The 20,934-nt window shown below is 42.6% G+C and overlaps 1 protein-coding gene across 1 annotated transcript in view; it reads left to right on the top strand.

Annotated features, from left to right (window-relative positions):
- Positions 1-20,934, top strand: part of ITGA2 (integrin subunit alpha 2) — a 302,711-nt gene that overhangs the window by 157,428 nt on the left and 124,349 nt on the right. Inside the window, exons 8-11 of the mRNA XM_029577571.1 lie at positions 2,676-2,826; positions 13,876-14,041; positions 19,020-19,096; positions 19,183-19,321. Of these exons, the coding sequence (XP_029433431.1) occupies positions 2,676-2,826; positions 13,876-14,041; positions 19,020-19,096; positions 19,183-19,321 (533 nt within the window). The remainder of the gene's footprint in view (positions 1-2,675; positions 2,827-13,875; positions 14,042-19,019; positions 19,097-19,182; positions 19,322-20,934) is intronic.

Below are 20,934 nucleotides of genomic sequence, written 5' to 3'. Positions count from 1 at the left end.
ATGCTTTCTTTAAAAATAAGTAGCAAAGCCATTTCACTGAGTACACTATGTTCATCATGAAACTGGAATCAAAGTAGTGGGAACAACCACAGTGTGCTTGTTGGCAGCTCTGTGGACTTTCAGACTCTAGAATGAGTTGTTTTTTCTATTAGCATTTTAAATCAAAGCCCTCTTTATTAGTGCTCTATTACTATAATTATTTTTCCTTTTTTTCAGTTTCCATGACATTATGTTTGCATACAAAGCTCATATAGTGTTAACTATTATTTAAGTTGTCTTGCAGTATAATAGGTATCAACACTATAATGTAACAACTATACCATATATGCAAGAGAATGGACTTGCAAAACATAAAAACCTGACCAGCTTGGTAGCAGAATATATAAAATAATGGGTTATAATTGTAACGGCCCCTTAACCACTTACCCGGGATCGACCCAACGGGAGCCCCTCTAGGGCAAACTCTGTCGATTCTCATGTTCTTGGCGCCTCCACTTGGGGAAGAAAGTGTTAATGGGTGGGATTTCCCTCCCTTCCCAGGAAAACAAATGGGAATGTGAACAAGGCTGGCAGTATGTACAAATATATACAGGTTTATTAGACTATACAAGCATATACATTTCTACATGACTATGTACATTGCTAAAAGGATGTCAAGCAGCACATTTATCTACTCATGGTTAATAGTCTCAGTCTGCACATCTATATATTTCTACAAGGTAACAAGACATTTAATATTTGGCAATTTGGGTTTGTTGTCCCTCACAATATACCACCAAATAGAATAGAAGGTACATCTTGCATTCCCGCTTACTCAAGTATTATTATTATCTTCCCCCCCTTATCCCAAGTCTCACCCATGTGAAAAGATACAACTGGATGGTGGGCAGTGTTGGCCTGGGGGGGGGGTCCTCTGTATCTAAACTGTCTCCTTCCACTCCGTTGAAAGGTCCATGACAAAGCTGGGGTCCATGCCCCCTGGAGGATCCGACTCTGCCTCCCGGTCTGTCGCTGGGATTCATGCCTTCCTGGGGGACCCGACTCTGCCTTCCAGTCTGCCATTGGGTCCCAGCCCTCCTGCAGGTCATGACGCTGCCTCCTGGACTGCTGCTGGGGTCCCGTTGCTCAAGTGGGACCATGCCGCCTCTGGACTTGCCGCTGGGGTCCACGCCCTCCTGGGGGACCTGGTTCCTCCTCCTGGATTGCCACTGGGGTCCCCTTGTTCAAAGGGGACTGCTTGATCTCCAGATCTGCCATTGGAGTCCCCTCACACAAAGGGTAGCCACTTTACCTCCCACCTGCTGCTGTCCTTCAATTCTTCTCCTTCAGTAGGAAGGTTTTCCCTGGCTTGGATTTAAAGCTCCACTAGGCTTATGGTGGTTTTAGTGTTCAGTGGTTCTAGCCCTTCAAAGTCTCAGCTTTCAGTGATTTTAGCTCCGCTAAGCTCATAACCAGTCATGTCCTGTTACCCAACCTGGATAAGTCACCTCTTCTCAGCCTGGCTTTTGCTTTATCTGTTATCTGACCCTTTATGGGTCACTTCCTCTCAGCCAAAAGGCCAAGACCCAGGCAGGACCACAGAGAGAGAAATTGTGCATGCTTCTCCATCCTGCTTGACCATCCACTACTGTCTGGGAACTTCGAACCCACATGTCTGAATCCCCTTGTTAGTCAGGGTGAAAACCTATTTGCTTCCTAGGACTGTTTTCCAGTGCAATTCTCTCATAAATCCCTTCCCCAGTCATGGTTCTGTAATTTAGGAGGTTGACTCCTCTGAATTTTAGTGATATTCCATACAAAATTAACAGCAGAAGTCCGCTCAAGTTACATACCTGCATTGTTCTCTTTTTTTCTTTCTCTGCTGCAGTTCACTTAAATGGTAGCATGCTCAAACCTCTAACTCTTGTGAGGGGGAGTTTCATACTTTTTTCTGATTTGAGGTCTGGTCTCATAGAATAGAGGTAAATGATCTGAGCAGTGTTAACGCAATAGCAAATGTTAGAAATGTGTTTCATGTCACTGTGTTGAACTGTATTGAGTTAACTAGTACTGAGCTTTTTTTGAGCTACTGAGGCTACCCTACCACTGAATGTATATTTATTTGCATCCTGTTTCTGTGTGAGTGGAGTTGCAGGATGCTCACAGCTCCATTTAACTTGTTAATAAAAACAATATTGTCCTTGCAAAGAACAAATCTCTCTGTCATGTTTGCTTTCTCTTTAGAAGGCATCTCTTATCTAAACAAACTCTGTTGTGCCACATATCTCTAATAAATAATACATATTTGAAGAAGAATCCTGGGTCACCTCAAAAGCTCATGCACTACAATGAGAGCAGTATTTAAAGAAAGCTGAGAATCTGACCTTAGACACTTAAGACATAAGTTTAGACACTCAGCTCTAGTCAATTTTCAAAGGTGCAAATTTAGATACCTAATTCTCAGAATTAGATGTCAACCCCAATTTCTTTTGGTCCTTTTAAATGAATACACTGTTCTCTAGGACCAATATGGCTATTAGAACTGTAATTCAAATTTGTTATAATCTGATGATCCTCATAATACACTATTGCACATCTAAGTTTACCGTGGTATAGAATATATATGTATAGAGAGAGAGAGAGAGAGAGAGAGAATGCATTTGTCTTTATTCAATAGAGTACTTTAATTATTACAGAGCAAATGCTTTTTCTACTGAATATGGTGGACGGCCAAGAGCTGCAAAAGTCATGGTGGTGGTGACAGATGGTGAATCACATGACAATTCATTATTGACGCGAGTGATTGCCAGTTGCAACACAGACAACATAACAAGATTTGGCATAGCTGTGAGTAATGGTTTGTTTATAGTTACTGCTATTAAGAGTAACTTAAGTGAAAAGATACTCTACATAACACTGCTTGTGCTGTTGCTTCAGTGAAACTAGGTTGATTCTTTTTCTGGGAAATGATTTTAACAGTCTGACCTTTTGAGTTTGTTTTGTAAAATAAAATTTCATCAAAGCTAAAGTATCATAATTTTTCTCTCAAGCACAGATTGTTTACTTGCTCCATCTATTTGGGAACCCTTATTTTCATACTCAGTATAATAAGCACCAGCAAACTAAAGACCCTAATAATAGAACATATTGCTACTAACTAATGACAGCAAACTATATATATAATATTATATATCTCTCTCAGAGTCATTTTCAGAATTGAACTTCACTTCATTGGCTATTCAAACAACTTTAATTGAAACCAGGTTATGCTATGCTCATGACACATCCCACAAAGTGAAACTACATTTCAAGCCCAAAAAAATTATTAGTTTTTTTCATGTCATTCAGTCTTTTGTATTCTATTAAAGTCAATGGGGAAAACAATACATCCCAATTTGGCTCCAAAATTGGGATTTTCTCTTTGAGTTTAATGAAACTTGCAGGCAGGCATCAACAGCAACATCTAAGAGACCAAGAGTTGGGTAAAGTAATACCAAGAATGGCATGAATAACCCAAGGCAGTGGGCTAGGGCAAAGCAGTGGAAGAGTTTAGTGGTTAGAGCAACAGGCTTTGAACAGGGAGATCAGGGTTCAAATCCCACTGCCATTGTTTGTGACCTTGGGCAAGTCAATTTACTCTCCATTGTTTTGGATTCAAGCTAACAGGTAGATATTAAAAGCATTGCTTGTGCGAAAATGGCCCCACACATGTGTATGTGGGCTGTGCACAAACAATGTGAATTTTGAGAAGCCAGGAAATACTAGGGGTGTGCATTCGTTTTGAACTTAAATGTAAAACGCAACTTTTTTTTTTTTTAACTTAAAAAAGTGATGAGGCGAAAATGATCGGATTTCCAACTTATTCAACATAGCTATGTTGAATAAGTTGGAAATTGCGATTGTTGATCCTAAATAAAAATTGAAACCCCTCACCCTCCTTAATCCCCCCACCCCCCAAGACTTACCAAAACTCCCTGGTGGTACAGCAGGGAGTCAGGACGCCATTTCTGAACTCCTTTGCGAGGAGCACGTGACGTCGGCGTCACGCCGACGGAACTTTTGGCCAGCTTGGGGGGGGCCTCCTGACCCCCCCCAAGCTGGCCAAAAGTTCCTTTTGGGTGCAATGAGGGTCCCGGAGCGAACGCGCGGGGAATCACGTGACGCTGCGTCACTCCGACGTGACGCCGACGTCACGTGCTCCTCGCAAAGGAGTTCAGAAATGGCGTCCTGACTCCCTGCTGTACCACCAGGGAGTTTTGGTAAGTCTTGGGGGGGGGGGGATTAAGGAGGGTGAGGGGTTTAAATTTTTATTTGCACGTATGGACATAGACTCAACTTATGGAATTCTCCATATGTCCATATTGACCAAAATTGACCCCCCCTTTCGACTTATGGACTTATGAACATAAACTTTTGGTCTGCACATCTCTAGGAAATACGCGTACGTATACTTGTGCATGCGTCAATAATAAAGGGGTGGGGAGTGGGTATTCTGTGGTGGGTCCAAGACATACATGCGAAACCCCTGAAGTTTGCAAAGCTGACGACGGCAACAGGTGAGTAGGAATAGCCTAGTGGTTAGAGCAGTGGGCTAAGAACCAGAAGACGAGGGTTTGAGTCCCACTATCGCTCCTTGTGACATTGGGCAAGTCAATTTACCCTCCTTTGCCTCAGGTACAAAAAACAAAACTTAGATTGTAAGCCCTTTGGGGGATAGGGAAATACCTACAGTACCTGAATGTAAACCAATGTGATATCTTAGATCAAATGTCTATAATATAAATAAAAAGGTGCCAAGTTATGCAGGTAACTTTATTACTGGTCCTGTTGAGGTGCAAGTCTAGAGATTTCAGACCACGGGGTGGGGGGGGAGTTACAGAGAGCCTCTTTTAAAGGGACAATATATCTCCCATTGTAAGTGGGGCACTTTCAACTCAGGGTGGGTTTTGTAGGGGGGGGCCGGTATTACTTTGGTCTGCCTAGCATGCTGTTGCATTTCCAGACTGCGGGGGTCAGCAGCTGGTCCCCCTACCTTCCGCGATGCTCTCTGGCGCTCCCCTTGCGTGTCCGGCCCGGTTGGGGCCTCGCGGCACTCCCTCCATGAGGGAGACGCCGCCAACTCCCAGCTCTTGGGCCCGCCTCTTAGGCACGCATGCGCATAGGGGCTGGCAATTTAAAGGGACCAGTGTGGGGAAGATGGCTTTGCCCTAGAGATACACCAAACAGAGGGAAGTGCAGATAATTCAATAAGTCCTCTCAACTTCAGATTCTTTTCATCAAAGGTTTCTGTTTGGTGTTGAATATTTGAAGTGCAGGCTTCTACTCCTGCATTGTGTTGTGGATTACTCCGCCCTAGAGATGACATCAGACGCCTTCCTGTATTTAAGCCTGGCTGTCAGCTTCCTTCTTTGCCTAAAATAGGTTGTCTCGCTTGAGTAGCTAGTTGTTTGCTCGTGTTCCAGCTTGTTTCTGACTCCTGCTTCGTCCCAGCCTTGTTCCTTTTCCAGCTTGTTCCTGACTCCTGCTCTGTTCCAACCTGTTCCTGTTTCCAGCTCCGTCCTCCCCTCAGCTCGTCCTCCTAGCTCCTGACTTCGGTACGTCCTCCAGTTTCCTGCTTCGCTGCCCATCTTGATCTCTGGCTTGTCTCTGGTTTCTGCTGTCTGCCGCCTGCCCTGACCGCTAGTCCGTCTCCACATTTTGCTCCTTTGCTACCTGCCTTGTCTCGGACTTCTCTTTGGACTCTTCTCCAGGAGGCCTCACCTAAATCCAAGCGGCTCGGGTCCCCAAGGGCTCCTCCCAGGGGGATCTTGGGCTTCTAGCGGTAAAGTTCCTGTTGGTCTCCTGGCTCCGACTCACCTCCCGGCTCAGGACTTCTGGGACTCTCTTTGGACTCTCATCTCCAGGAGGCCTCACCTACGTCCAAGCGGCTCGTGTCACCAAGGGTTCCTCCCGGGGGGATCTCGGGCTTCCAGTGGTGAAGTTCCTGTTGGTCTCCTGGCTCCGATCCACCTCCCGGCTACAACTTCCGCTGTGGGCCTCCCCTCAGCGCATTCTCATCATCTTCTATCCAGCTCAAGGGCCCACAATCATAACAGTTTGCAAGGCCATGGACCCGGCGGACCTTGCCGGCCTTCAGGCCATTTCTGGTATTGCCCAGCGGCTGCAGCAGCAACAACACTGCTTGGATGTCCTGGCAGCAACAGTAGAGAGACTGGCAAACCGGTTGGACTCCACTCCCCCAATAGCGCCTCCTGCTCCAGTCCCGGTTCCAAGTCCCGGACCAGCAGCTTCTACGCAGCTGCCAGCTCCGCCCCGGTACTCAGGTGAAGCTAAGCAATGCCGTGGTTTCCTTAACCAATGCTACATACGATTTACACTACTGCCTACACAGTTCCCATCGGATCTGGTGAAGACCAGCTATATTGTATCCTTGTTGGATGGGAGGGCTCTGGATTGGGCCTCTACATTATGGGAACACAACGATTGGTCTCCTGGCTCCAATCTGCATCCTGGCTACGACTTCCGCTGTGGGCCTCCCCTCAGCGCATTCTCATCTTCTAGCCGGCTCAAGGGTCCATGATCATAATAGGTGCAAAGGTCTATAGACCTTTGTAACAATGCCTCTCCCCATCCTGAGTTGAAAGTGTCACTCTTATAGTGGGAGATATATAGAGTGTCAGATTGGCCCTTTAAAAGAGTCTCTCTCTCTTTCTCTCTCTTGTAAAGGCTCCAACACATATGCATGGTATGGATATTTTAAATGGTATGCATGTACTTGCATGCACAATTGAGCATGTGTTTGCTCGCATGCCCAATGTGTGCGTTTATGGGCACACCTTTTAAAATTTACTTGTTAGATTGTGAACTCTCTGGGGATAGAGAAATAACTACAGTACCTGAATATAATCCGCTTTGAAGTGCTGAAAAGTGGAATATAAAAGTCAGATAAATAAATATATTTTTTAAATAAATAAACAGAGGCATCAATATCCCTAGGTACTATGAGAGGAGCAAATCAGCACCAAAAATGGCAGGAACACCCCAAGGCACTGAGGGTCAAAACAGTGTAAACTGTGCCGTGAACATCCTAAGGCACCTTGGGAGGTACAAAGCTGTACCAACGGTGTCATGAAGATCCCAAAACACCAAAAGAGGAGCAAAGTGCACCAACAACAGTGGAATGAACAGCCTAAGGCATCAAAAGATCCACAAATCAGTCCCAATATTTATTTATGTATTTATTTTATTTAGTTATTTTATATACCATCGTTCCAAGTGAAGATCACAATGGTTTACAAAAGTAACATTCATCCTTTTGGTCATTACATATTATGATATAACATATACTTTTGTAAGATACAAAAGTATATGTAATACCAAAATGTAAGATACATATTTTGGTATTACATATACATTGGAAGAACTCAAGTGGGTCATATGAATCTAGGTTGAAGTTCTTAAACGTCTCAACTGAAGATGGGGACATTGAAGTAGCAGGATAGGGAATCTATTTAGTAATTTCCATGAATGTAGGGGAGTTGTCATGAGCTACTTTGTTAATCTCCCATTATAACTCTGCAGCTAAATCAAGCATTTTCTGCCCTCATAGGCAGGCCTGGATTAATGCATCAGCCTGTGCAGAGGCTGGCAAAATGTCCTGTTACCTGCCAAACTTCAATCCTGCCTCAGATCTCCCAAGGTGTCCCTCCCATTGCCACCACCATTGTATTTTTGACTGCAGCAACACAATCCTCACACTGCATAATTTGATTATGATTTTGTAGTATTCCTAGGTGATTTTAAATGTGCCATTTTGTATGATGGGTTAATCTCTATTTTCAGGCCGATACAGAACGGTGCGCTCAGCTGAACGCACCGTTTAGCCCCCGTTTGACCGCACGTTTTAGACGCGCTATTATTACCCCTTATAATGTAAGGGGTAATAGCTTGTGGAAAATGTGTGCCCCCCCCCCCCACCCGATACTAATAGTGTTTATCATATGCAAATGCATGTTGTTGAGCCTATTAGTTAGTCACCCAAAATACAGAAAGTAAAATGTTCGGCATTGGGTAAGTATACAGAAAGGCAGAAAAAAATGCTTTTCTGTACACTCTCTGACTTAATATCACAGCGATATTAAGTCAGAGGCCCCAAAAATTAAAAAAAACAAAACTTAAAAAAAAAAAAAAATCTGACCGTCGGTCGGTAGGTTCGAAAATGGATGCTCAATTTTGCCACCGTCCATTTGCCGAACCCATAGCTGTCAGCAGGTTTGAAAACCAACACCGGTAAAATTAAAGCATCAGTTGTCGGACCCACTGACAGCCGCCACTACCACTAATAAGGAGGAGGTAGAGTCACTAGCGCCCTATTACCCCTGAAGCCCTTAGTCTTCATGACAGGGGGCCACCGACGTCTTCCTCCTATTCTGCGGCTGGAAGGCCACCCTGGAGCTCCTCTTCGCAACCCGGAGACTGCCACCAGTGCATCATGCGGCTGGAGCCATCCCCAGCCTTCTCCTGTAGCAGGAGCCACCTTGGGCCTGCTTCTTCTGCACAGCATGGCTGCTGTCCCTGGTCCTGCCTCCTTAGGCACTGGGCCGCATCTCCTCTTCATATTTAAAGGGCCAGTCCTCTGGCTCCTCCTCATTATGTCATCCTGGGTGTTCCTCTTCAGCCCTACAAAAGGGCTCAGTCTTCAGTTCGTCTTCGCCTTCGCAAGGAGTCAGTCATGGAGTTGGACTGGTCCTGGATCCTCCATTCCAGCTCTTCGGTCCAGGAGTCTTCGACGATGTCCTCCTATGCATCTTCAAGACATTCTGTTCTTTGTGGGGAATTTCCTTGTCTTCTTCTGTGGTTCCTGATCCTTGTCTTCATCTTCGTTCTATGTCCTGGTATCTCATCGGATCCCGTGTCCTATCCACTGATGTCTCCGTTCGATGTCTTTGTCCACAGATGCTCCGTCTTCAGTTGACTTTGCTTCCAGATGTCCTGTCTTCCCTGATGTCCGTCTCAGATGCCCTATTCATAGAAGTCTTTCTCTGAAGTAGTCCTTGCCATAGACATCCAGTTGTCCTATCCATTGGGGCCCTCGTGATGCTCTTGGTTGAGTGTCCGGCAGGTCCGAAGACCGGAAGGCCTGGCGTTCGGATGTCCTATCTTCCTGTGCCTCCTCGTTGCTCTTGATTGAGTGTCTTTGGGGGTCCGAAGTCCTGATGTCCCTGCCTTGGATACCCCAGTTGAACCTGCTTTCAGATGTCTCGTCTTTGTTGTCCCCGAGGTCCTTGTCTCCATGTGTCTATGCCGTCTAATCTTCTGACGTTCTGCCTTTCATCGTCTGTCCATTCTTCAAGAGTCCTTGTCTTGCCTCAACCCTGCCTTAGCCTTGTCTTGACCTTGATGTAGTCCTGCATGAACCTTGACGTCTCCATGTCTGATCCTTGGTATAGCCGTGACTGGACCTTTGACGAAGCCATGTCTGAACTTTGGCATTGCCTTGTTTGAACTCTGACGTAACCATGTCTGAACCTTGACATACCCTTGCCTTGACCTTGATGTAACCTTGCCTTGAAACCATGCCTTAACCTTGATACAACTGTGCCTTGACCCTGATGTAACCATGACCCAGCCTTGCCTTCTTGCCTGATGTTTCGCCCAACCATGTCTCCAAGTACCTTAGTCCGACCATGTCTTCAAATATCGTCTGATTGTGTCTTCAAGCATCCTCATCTGACCATGTCTTCAGTATCCTCGTCTGTCCATGTCTTGAGTCTTCGTCTTGTTCCAGTATCATCACCTGTCCTTGACCTCTCTCCATCGTAGCGCATTTTCTGTTCCCATACGGCAGGTCCGAAAGGGCTATCGAGTGGCCGGAGGGCTACCCCAGAGACCAGCATTGCGTTATTGGGTCTCTACTGATGCATCAGGTTCGGCGGAGGAGTCCCTGGTCTTCTGCCTGTCAACCTATGCTGGGATACGTCTCACCTGCCTCGGTGCTTCTAAGGAGCTCCTCTCTGCAGTTGCGTCGTGGTCCAAGGGCACACCACTCTCCCCAGAAGCTGGATCGCTCCCTTGCGCTCCTGCAACAATAAGAGGTGCACAGCAGTAGGAGAACCAATATTAAACTCCATGGTTTAGAGTAAGGGCTATGACAGCAAATTAATCATATTACAGTACACCAAATAGTGTGGACATACACATTTATTTAAAAATATTTGTTAATCACTTTATAGATTTCAATAAATCACCCAAAGTGATGTACAAAAGTAAAACATCAAGTTACAATACATAAAAACTAAAAAAAAACTAAAACATAATTGTACAACATAAAATATCAGCACAACTGGACTATTCAGCTATCAGTGGACAGTCACATTTGTTAGAAAAAAAAAATCACCCAGTGGTATCAAATAGTGAGAGAGGGGTAATGGAAGAACAAAAGTGGCATTGATGCCCCAAGACACAAAAAAGGGAAAAGTGGCACAACAGTGGCATAAACATCGCAGGGGCTATAAGAGGTGCAGCAAGTATGTAAAGAATCAGATTGGGATAGAAAGACCAATAGTAAATGCCCTAAGGGAATTTGAAAAGAACTCTGAAAACAGTATAAACAGAGGCCAAAACATCCAAAGCCACCGAGAGTGCATAGCAATAGGAGCACTGGAGATAAAACCCTAAACTATAGGTACAGAGCAATGAATCATCTCATAGCCTCCATCTTCCACTGCACATTTCAAGTTAGCACCACTGTCTGTTCCCGAAATGATGCAGCTTTTCGGGGGCGGGCCGCGGCATTTCGGGGGCAGGCCCAGGGGCATGGCGCCGGCCCGGGGGCGTGGTCGAGGCCTCTGGACCAGCCCCCGGGTCGGGTGACGGCGCACCAGCAGCCCGCTGGCGCACGCAGATTTACATCTGCTTTTAGCAGGCGTAAATCTGCCAACAAAGGTAAGGGGGGGGGGTTTAGATAGGGCCGGGGGGGTGGGTTAGGTAGGGGAAGGGAGGGGAAGGAGGGGGGAGGCCAAAGGAAAGTTCCCTTCGAGGCCGCTCCGAAATCAGAGCGGCCTCGGAGGGAACAGGCAGCGCGCGCTGGACTCGGCACGCGCAAGTTGCACAAATGTGCACCCCCTTGCACGCGCCGACCCCGGATTTTATAAGATACGCGCGTATCTTATAAAATCCAGCGTACTTTTGTTTGCGCCTGGTGGGCGAATAAAAGTACGCGATCGCGCAATTTTTTAAAATCAACCCCTATGAGGATAACTTTCAAACTGCACATGGTGGCATATACACATGTATATCGGTCAGGGGGATGAAAGCTAGCATTTTATAACCCACACATATTATACAGTATATATATGGATTACAAAATACTCATAACTGCTCTGCAATATTTATGCATATAGATATAGATACACATGAATACATTAGGAGGTAGATATTTAAACTTATCCGGGTAAGTAACTTATCCAGATAACACAAAAAAATCATTATTTATCCACAAAAGTCTGAAGAATCGCCATTTATTTGCTTAAGTAACTTATCCGGATATGTTACTTAGGCCTAGATTCATCAAAATGCACTAAATATTGCATACAATAGGAATGTGTTTTATGGTAATAGGCAGTTTATTGCAAAGTGTGCTATCTTACAGGCCGATACAGTAAAAATGCGGGAGAGCAGGCGCACGCACAGGCCACTCTCCTGTGCGTGCGATTCTGTATTTAAATGAGGCCCAGCGGTATAAACAGGCAAAAGGAGGCGCTAGGGACACTAGCGCGTCCCTAGCGCCTCCTTTGGGACCGGAGCGGTGGCTGTTAGCGGGTTTGACAGCCGACATTCAATTTTGCCGGCGCCGGTTCTCGAGCCCGCTGACAGCCACGGGCTCAGAAACCAGACGCCGGCAAAATTGAGCATCCGGTTTTCGACCTGACAGCCGCTGGCTGACTTCAAATTTTTTTTTTTTTAACTTTTTTTACCCTTCGGGACCTCCGACTTACTATCGCCATGATATTAAGTCGGAGGGTGCACAGAAAAACAGTTTTTACTGCTTTTCTGAAAGCAATTTCTGAAATCATGCGGGAATACCTAATAGGGCCATCAAAATGCATTGGATGTGTGTTTTTGGCCCCTTACTGAATAAGGGGTAATGCTAGTGCATTGAAAACATGCATCCAATGAAGCTGAACAGTGAAAGAGTTTGGATTAAAGGGTTTTTTTGGACTTTGACTTGGCCAGTTTGAAGGGAAGAGCATTGGAGCATACTCCTGGTATCTCTAAGGGCTTGGGACAAAAGTGAGGACTTGAAGCAAGAGGCTGATTGCTGAGAGACCTGAAGAAGCAGGGGTAAGAAGCTCTGATACATTTTGATACAAGGACTCACAGGACCTAACCCATTGAGATAGGGATGCAGTTTTTTTTTCCAGTTGAAGAAAAAAATTGGATCAATTGAATGTTTTTGTATGTGGGGTCAGTTGTCCCACAGTTTTTGTGCTTGCAGATTCTATTTGCTGAGTATGATGGAACCCCATTTCAGTTTTCCCACATTGTAAGAGGAGTAGTTTTTCTCCATGGATAATGGTGCAAGAGAAGTGAGAAGGGAGGAAACATCTAAGATGGGCAAATTAACAATCATCTTTATTGCTATTACATTTTTTATTCTGTTTTGTATTTTTGGCATTATGGCTTGGATTATTTTATTTAAGTTACAGTAAGGACTATTTTATTTGAACACCATTCATGGACTCCTGAGAGTGTTTTTCCTGATGTTCCTACCCTTGCTGTTGTTGCCTTCATTGCTCCTTCTCTGAACTGTTTGGCACCTGTTGGACGTTCCTCACCTTCAGTGTGAGCATTGAGAGTGAGAAGTGGATAGACACGCCAGAGGGCCCTGGAAGATTATTCTTCCTCCCTGTCTGGACTGAACTGGACCCATACCACCCCAAAGTGAAAGATAGAGCACCAGACTTGAGGACCAGTTACACATTTAAATATTGACCTTGCTCTGGAATGTCTCTGGAACGTCCTTTTTTTACACGCGTTTATGTGAACGTAAACCCTTATGTGTATGCTTGATGTTTCTATAATAGTATGTACATAAGTACATGCTATTTATGTGTGTATACGCTAATTGTTTCACACACAACCTTTTGAAAATTCACCCATATCTCTCTCCAGAACCCTCTAACTCCTGTTGTTACTGTAACAGTCAGAGAGATCAGTATGTCTCCTATCATACACTGAGAAACAACAGCAACTTAAACTTATCTTCCTCTCTCCTATCTAAATGTTTTAGAAATATTTTCTTTCACTCTGCAAAACACAGTTACAGAAACTAGCACCTTTCTCACTCAACTTCATGAAGTAAATGATTCAAAATGGTGACTGTGTTCAAAGTTGCTTTTCCAGTTTAAAAAAAACAATGAGGGAGTCATTGCTAATTCATGCATCTTACAGATGGGACAGGCTGGTTGAAAAAATGCTTGACCTTGATTCATCGTCCTCCTTACTTCCCATCTTAGCTCTGTTTTGTCTGGCTTGCCATCAAAAACAAAAAAATCTGGTTTAGCTTGCCCCATAGACTTTAATGGTTCTGAAAGCAAATGAAAATGAACATTTTCATTGTTTTAAGGGCCTCCCATCCATTCTTTTCATTTGGATCAAAATAAACCAGACAAGGTTTTTCTGTTCCAATAATCCATTCATTCAAAATGAATGCAAAGCTCTACAAAGCTTTAGTTGGAACATAAAGCTACCTAGAGACTTCATTGCGATTCCTTTTTTCACTGCTTTCATTGTGACCTTAGTTCACTTTTGTGTGCCCAGCACTTAGACTGTAAGCATTTTTGTGTATACTAATCAAGTTCTACTAAAATTAAATATGTATTTTTCTATTTTAAGGTCCTGGGATACTACAACAGGGAAAGCATTGATACAAAAAATTTAATTAATGAAATAAAAGCAATCGCCAGTTTTCCTCCTGAAAAATATTTCTTCAATGTGTCTGATGAGGCTGCACTCTTAGAAAAAGCTGGAACTCTGGGGGAACGCATTTTCAGTATTGAAGGTAATGTACCCTTCTTCAAAGTGTTCTTGGAACATTACCTTTTCACATTTAAAAAGTGTCCAATAAAGATTCAATTTTAGAACTACCTGTGGAGCTTACAGGCCCACAAATTAGTGGTACCCATGGCCCTGCAAGCTAATTTTGAAAGAGAAACTCCCACAGAGTTTCCCTATGAAAGTTTTTGCTGGTGGGTTAATGTGTTCTTTTATACCTACATACTTTGCATCTCCTTCAAAGCAGGTGCAAAGTATGTGTCTGAAAGAATGTACAGGGATTTCAAAATGAAATCTCCACGAATACTTTCCCTCCCCTGTCCTAACCCCACACTTTTTCCCCACAAGAATGATTTGATACTTCAATGATTGCATGAAGACAGAATTGATATAAAGTTGTTTTATTATATGTAATTGTATGTATGTATTTTATTTTATGTTTAATGCACAGGTCGTCAACTCCGTTCTTTGAGAGTCACAAACTGGACAGGTTTTCAGGATATCCACAATGAATATGCATATTTGCATGCACTACCTCCATTATACACTAATTTATGTACATTCTGAGCTAGACAGATGACAAATTAGGGATGTGCAGCCCCATAATTTGCAGATTGGTATATTTTTTGGTTCTGGGGATTTTTTTCATTAAGATTTAGTTTGATTAATTATTTTTAGCTTAGTTCATTTGCCAAACTGAAAAAAAAAAAAAAAAAAGCAAAAATAAAGCTCCTCTACTGAGACAAGGCTTCGACATCAACGTGCCTGGTCCCAGTGCTAAGACCTGACCTCAGCACCAGGGTCAAGGCCTGGCTCGGTGTTTGACACAAGTTCTGGTCCCATCACCAGGGTCCAGCCTGAGGCATGATACTGTTGCTGAGGCCTATATTGGTGATAAGACCTAAGCTCAATGGTAAGGCATGGCCCAAAGCATAGCCCCAGCGCCAAGGCCCAACTCAAGGCCTGGTTCTGTTCCTGAGGCCTAGAATTGGTCCCCATGGACTGGCCTTGGGCCTGATCCCATCACTGAAGACTGGGCTCAGTACAGAAGTCCATCTTGAGGCCTGTTATGAGCACTGAGGCCTAGACCTGGTGCCGGGGACTGGCCTGAGACCTGGTCCCATTGCTGAGACCTGCTCCTTATGCTGAAGCCTAATCCCAGCACTGGGGCCCAGTCTGGGGCCTGCTTCCATCACAGAGGCCTAGAACTGGATCTGGGGACTGACCTAAGGCCTAGTCCCATTGCCAAAGCCTAGGCCTAGGCACGGCACTGGGGCACAAGGCCGTCCCATTACTTAGGCCTCTGGACACTAAGAATTGCTTCCTAAGAAAATCTGAACTACAAAGCTAAGCATGGAATGGATTAGCCTGTTCAGTTGATCTGGTGTGAAGTGGCAAACATAAATTAGGCTTATGCATATTGGGGTTGATTTTCAAAGTACATTAGTACACAAAACCCTGTTTTATGAGCATGAATTGTGCTGTAAAATAAACCAGTAGAATTTGTGAGTAAAAGTATGCATGAAAACTGATTTTGCATATACTTTTGCCACAAATAGGAAGAGGCAATCTAGGGGGTGGAATTGCAGTGGGAAAAGAATTTACATGCATGCTTTCAGTTTTTTAAAGTATGTTCATTAATCTACCTACATAAAGTTACATCTGCTTGGGAGGTGCAACTTTGTGCATGTATGTCTGTGTTCATACTGTGCATACCTGAAAATTTTCAAAGCAGGCCTATGTGCATAGGTTTGTTTTGAATATTTGGGTTAAAGCCTGTGATAGGAAGTACTCATAGACTTTATTCATATGTGGGCTGTTTCAAAATCACCTTCTCTATAATGAGGACAATAATGGGTTCCTTGCTATGGTGCCTGGTCAATCTCAAATGTTTTATTGTGTACTCCTTAACAATCAATTTATCACTAATCAACCTCCCAAAGTCACCGTGTTCAAACTCTGAACCGCACTTTCATAATTTGAATAGCTATTTGCCGCAGGCCTCCTTTCCATCCTCTAAGTGACTGAATCAAGCACATAAAAAGTCTAGTTTCCATTATTACAGCACAATAAAAAGGTAGACTGTCAATCAAAACAGATGCTTTTTCCAAAATCCTTGTATGGTAAGCTTTGATAATGATATCCAAAGAGAGGAAACAATTCATTCTTTATCAACCATCTTTATAATTTTTCAACATAGAGAACGTCATTAGAACTTAGTGCAGCAATTTTTAATCCACCGTCTCTCGCCACACAATGGGCCACAAACAGCATCAGCCGTTTTTTTAGCACTTTAATGTAATCACTTGACGTTGTATCTCACTTTTTAACCACCCATTTATTTCTTTATTTAGCCAACCCAATTGCCTCATACCAAAAGGTTCTATGAATTTTATTAAACTAAATATTTTCAATAAAAGTACTTAGCTCCCACTGTAGTGTTCCAAACACTGCCCCAACTCGGACCATTTTTCGGCTGTCACCAGCCTTCTTCAGGGGACACCTCGTAACAGCAGATCATCAAGACGCCTCATTTATTCATGTTTTAATCTGTGACATCAACAGTTCTTTAGAAAAATTATTTATTTTTCTTTTTTCTTTTTTATCTTTTATCCGTCATTCCCTTCCACAGTACAAATGGCACCACGGCTTTGATAATGTTCATATATAATAAACATCTGCAGTAGTCTTTTTAACTCAGCTTCCAATTCTGAAAGGTAGGGTCCAATTGCATGCCTATAGAAAGGGCTGTTTTTTTTTTCCTATTGTTTTTCTGTTTGTATGGGCCTGCCATTGACAATGTATCAGTTTTCAGAAAATGGCACTATATCTATAACTTTCCAGCTATAAGGATATCTATGTAGGGGGATAAGTAGTGGAATGCAGTGAACTCTCCATAATTGGAATGGGTTAGAGCCAGGGGTGGGCAAGTCCGATCCTCGAGGGCTGCAAACCAGTCGGGTTTTCAGGATACCCCTAATGAATATGCATGAAATAGATTTGCATACAACTGAGGCAGTGTGTATGCAGGTCTATCTCATGCATATTCATTAAGGATATCCTGAAAACCCGACTGGTTTGCGGCCCTCAAGGACCGGACTTGCCCACCCCTTAGACAAACATTTATCTGGAATAGTATGCTAGGTACAAGAGGCAAGGCATTGTAGAGGAGTGGCTATAGTGATAGATTACCTGATATTAACAGTTAACCCTCAACCCAAGTTTGTTTGTTTCTTTTAGGGAGCAGACACTTAGCCTTTGTGAGGTAGTTTATAGCTTTATTATAGCAGCATAAGTATACAAGGGATTGTACAGTATATAGTTTTGTTTTTAAGTTTTAATTTTAGAAAGTGAAACCTCGTTTTTATAAAGATTAAGCAAATGTTCCTGCATTAACTCAGTCAACCTGTACTTCTCAATATGTAATGCCAACTAATTAACCCATCTAAAGATAATAAAGCCAGTTTATCTCACTTTTAGCCATAGGCGAGTTACAGTCATGAGATTTGGGACCTGTCTCATGGCACAGAGGAAATCCAGTAACACCTCCAGAGGCACATTTTTATTTAATATTTATTTACATAATTTTATATACTGCTGATAACCAAAAATCGTTCAATGTGGTTTACAACAATAAATTCATAAATCATATTAAAACCATAGTCAAAGTGCTGGATAATCAATATCGCATCATGAACACATTAAAATTAACTGAATACTTCAGCAAAATAAAAAGTCTTCAGTTTCTTTCTAAACAATTTAAAATCTCGTTCCAAGCATATCTCAGCTGGAAGTGCATTCCATAGAACAGGTGCATAATAAGAAAAAGCTATATTATGTGTTGTTTGTAATCTATATGTCCACACAGAGGGAATCAGCAAATTTTCAGAATTTCTTTAATTTATCTACAAGTGATCATCAATCTTCCAAATTTATCAACTTAGCAATAGTTTAAATTTTGAATTGCATGTACCATTTCACATGAAACCAATTTCACATGTAACCAATTTAATTGTCATGTGCATTCATTTAGAACGAATTAGGCAATTTCAATGAAATTGCCTAATTCTCTCTGTCTCTGTCCCTTCAGTGGCCCTGATAGTAAACATGGTCCCCCCAGTGGTTGTATGTAGGAAATACCAGAATTCTGGCACTTATCTCAAAGTGCGAAAAAGTTATTGCAATTTGCGATAACTTAGTGCTTCCCATAGCTATTAGCGCAAATTGCGATAAACTGCCTATTACCATAAAACACGCCCCTTTTTCTATCGCATGTGATATTTAGTGCATTTGGATAAATCCAGGCCGAACTTAGCTAAATGGATAGGATTTGGATATTGACTGCCAGGTTTCCACAAAGGACATGGCTTAGCAGTTCTGTATTCATTGTGTACTAGCAAATTGTAAGGTGCAGACAGATGTCTGATATGAAAAACAATACAGAACTCTTCTCGCTATGAAGTTTTTCATAGTCCTTAAAAATGAAACTTTAGAGGTCATCTTGGGGTTTGAAACTCCATTCTGTGCTGCTCAGGCTTGCACTTTGGTTTAGTTGTAGACATCCTTTTAGGGTGACTGGCTTATGCTCTATAGCATGAGCTAGATAAATTCTTGAAGTCCCTTTTAGCCACATTTTCTATAATGCTGTGATCTTTTCTCCCTATACGAGATTTACATTAACCACAACAGTTTTTAAATCAGTCCCTTTACAATCTTCCAGGTTAACTAAATAACTGTTCTCTTATGACACTAACTCATAGAGTATGGGCCGGCTTTATCAAGAATTGGAAGAATGGAAAACAAACTACCTCAGATAAATCAGTTACATACTTACTACAGGTTGTTTGTTTTTTTAATTATTGATAATCAAATACTATTGCATAAATACAGTTACATTGCATGAAAAGAATATAAATATGAATGGTATACAAATTATCTTCATTCATGCTACGTGATTAACTTTTAAAATAATCTTTTTGCACCAGGCACTGTTCAAGGAGGGAACACTTTCCAAATGGAAATGTCACAGGTTGGCTTCAGTGCCTACTATTCAAAACAAAAGGTTTGTTTATAAGGCAGTTGTGTATACTATTCCTTACATTTATTTTTGATGCGTGCTTGACATAGTATCTCTATTGTTTCCTATAGGATGTTATGATGTTGGGTGCTGTTGGAGCCTATGATTGGAGTGGCACGGTAGTCCAACAGACTTCAAACCAAGTTTCTATTTTCCCTAGGGAAGTATTTGAAAAATTTTTACAAGATAAAAACCACAGTTCCTATTTAGGTAAGGGGCCTCATGGTATATTAGGAGATATATGGTATGCAATAGAATGCTGGATTAGTTTCTTAGCATTTCATCTCTATTTTAGCTGTTTTGTAAAGTAAATAGGCAATATAGATGGCAGGACTTGGTCGTAATAAGGTAGAGTATGTTCATAAACGTCTATGCAATTATATGTACACAAGTTTTCGTGGTATAGCATGCCTCTTTACTTCTAGTTTCCTTGCTTTTGCAAAGTTCATTTATCTTTTATGTTAAGAAGTCACATGTTCAGTGCAATACAATTCTAATGACCACTATATAAAAAAAATAAAACACAGACTATTTATTATTTATTTAACAGTTTTATATACCGAAATTCTTGTAAGAGGTTACAAATCAATTCGGTTTACATTGTAACAGTAACAGTGCCTCAGAGAGTGCAATTACATTGAAACAGGGATTACAACTAGGATCAAAAACCTGAAGATAAAACCATGGGAATAATTCAAAAATATATTACAGGCTAGTAGTGCTATGATTCGGTTTCAGACCGGGGTGTTGGCCAAAGATCCTGGGATTGAAACTTAAGATGTACAAATAGTGTTCGTCTATATCTAGAGAAGGCTGGCGAAAGTCAAACGAATACTGGAGAGTGAACTGATTAAAATTCAACAGGACATCTGATTTAAGCAAAGGCCTGATTGAACAACCATGTTTTGAGTCTTTTCTTGAATGTGACCGGGCAATGTTTGAGCCGGAGGTCTGGCGGAAGGGAGTTCCACTGTGTTGATCCAGACGATGAGAGGGCTCTCTTTCTTAAAGTGGTTTTTAAGGGGGAGACTTGGAGGGTGTCTTTATATGCTGCTCTTACTGGCCTAGATGGTAAGCGCGGTCGAAGAGGGAACTTGAGCTCTAGTGGGGTGATGTTGTAGAGAGCTTTGTGGGTGATGGTTAGAGTTTTGTACAAGATTCTGAATTTGATTGGAAGCCAGTGAAGGTTCATCAGGATGGGAGTAATGTGGTCCCTTTTTTTGGTCTTGGTTAGAATTCTGGCTGTGGCATTTTGCAGCATCTGTAATGGTTTGATAGAATTTGCAGGAAGGCCGATCAGAAGAGAATTGCAATAATCTATTTTTGAGAAGATGATTGCCTGAAGCACTGTACGGAAGTCATTGAAGTGGAGGAGAGGTCTCAATCGTTTTAATACTTGAAGTTTGAAAAAGCAGTCCTTAGTCGTGTTGTTGATGAAACTTTTGAAGTTGTTTATCCATGATGACTCCTAAGTTTCTGACTTGGGAGGAGAAGGTAGGAAGGATTGCGGGGAGAGGGTTGGGCAGTGTGAAATTTCCGTCGTGAGAGATGAGTAGGAGTTCCGTCTTGTTGTTCAGGATCAAGTTGAGGCTTGATAGGAGGCTGTTTATAGACTTGAGGCAGGTATCCCAGAAATCAAGGGTTTTGTTTAATGATTCAGTGATCTGTAGGAGAATTTGTACGTCGTCTGTGTATAAATAATAGATTAGATTTAGTTTGGAGAGGAGTTGGCAGAGTGGGAGCAGGTAGATGTTGAAGAGGGTTGGGGATAAGGAGGAACCTTGTGGTACTCCCAAAGTAGAGCAGACGGGGTGGGACTCTTT

Source organism: Rhinatrema bivittatum, chromosome 1, assembly GCF_901001135.1.
Source record: "Rhinatrema bivittatum chromosome 1, aRhiBiv1.1, whole genome shotgun sequence".
In the NCBI taxonomy this organism is placed as follows: Eukaryota; Metazoa; Chordata; class Amphibia; order Gymnophiona; family Rhinatrematidae; genus Rhinatrema; species Rhinatrema bivittatum.
This window is presented reverse-complemented; position numbering and strand designations above follow the sequence as displayed.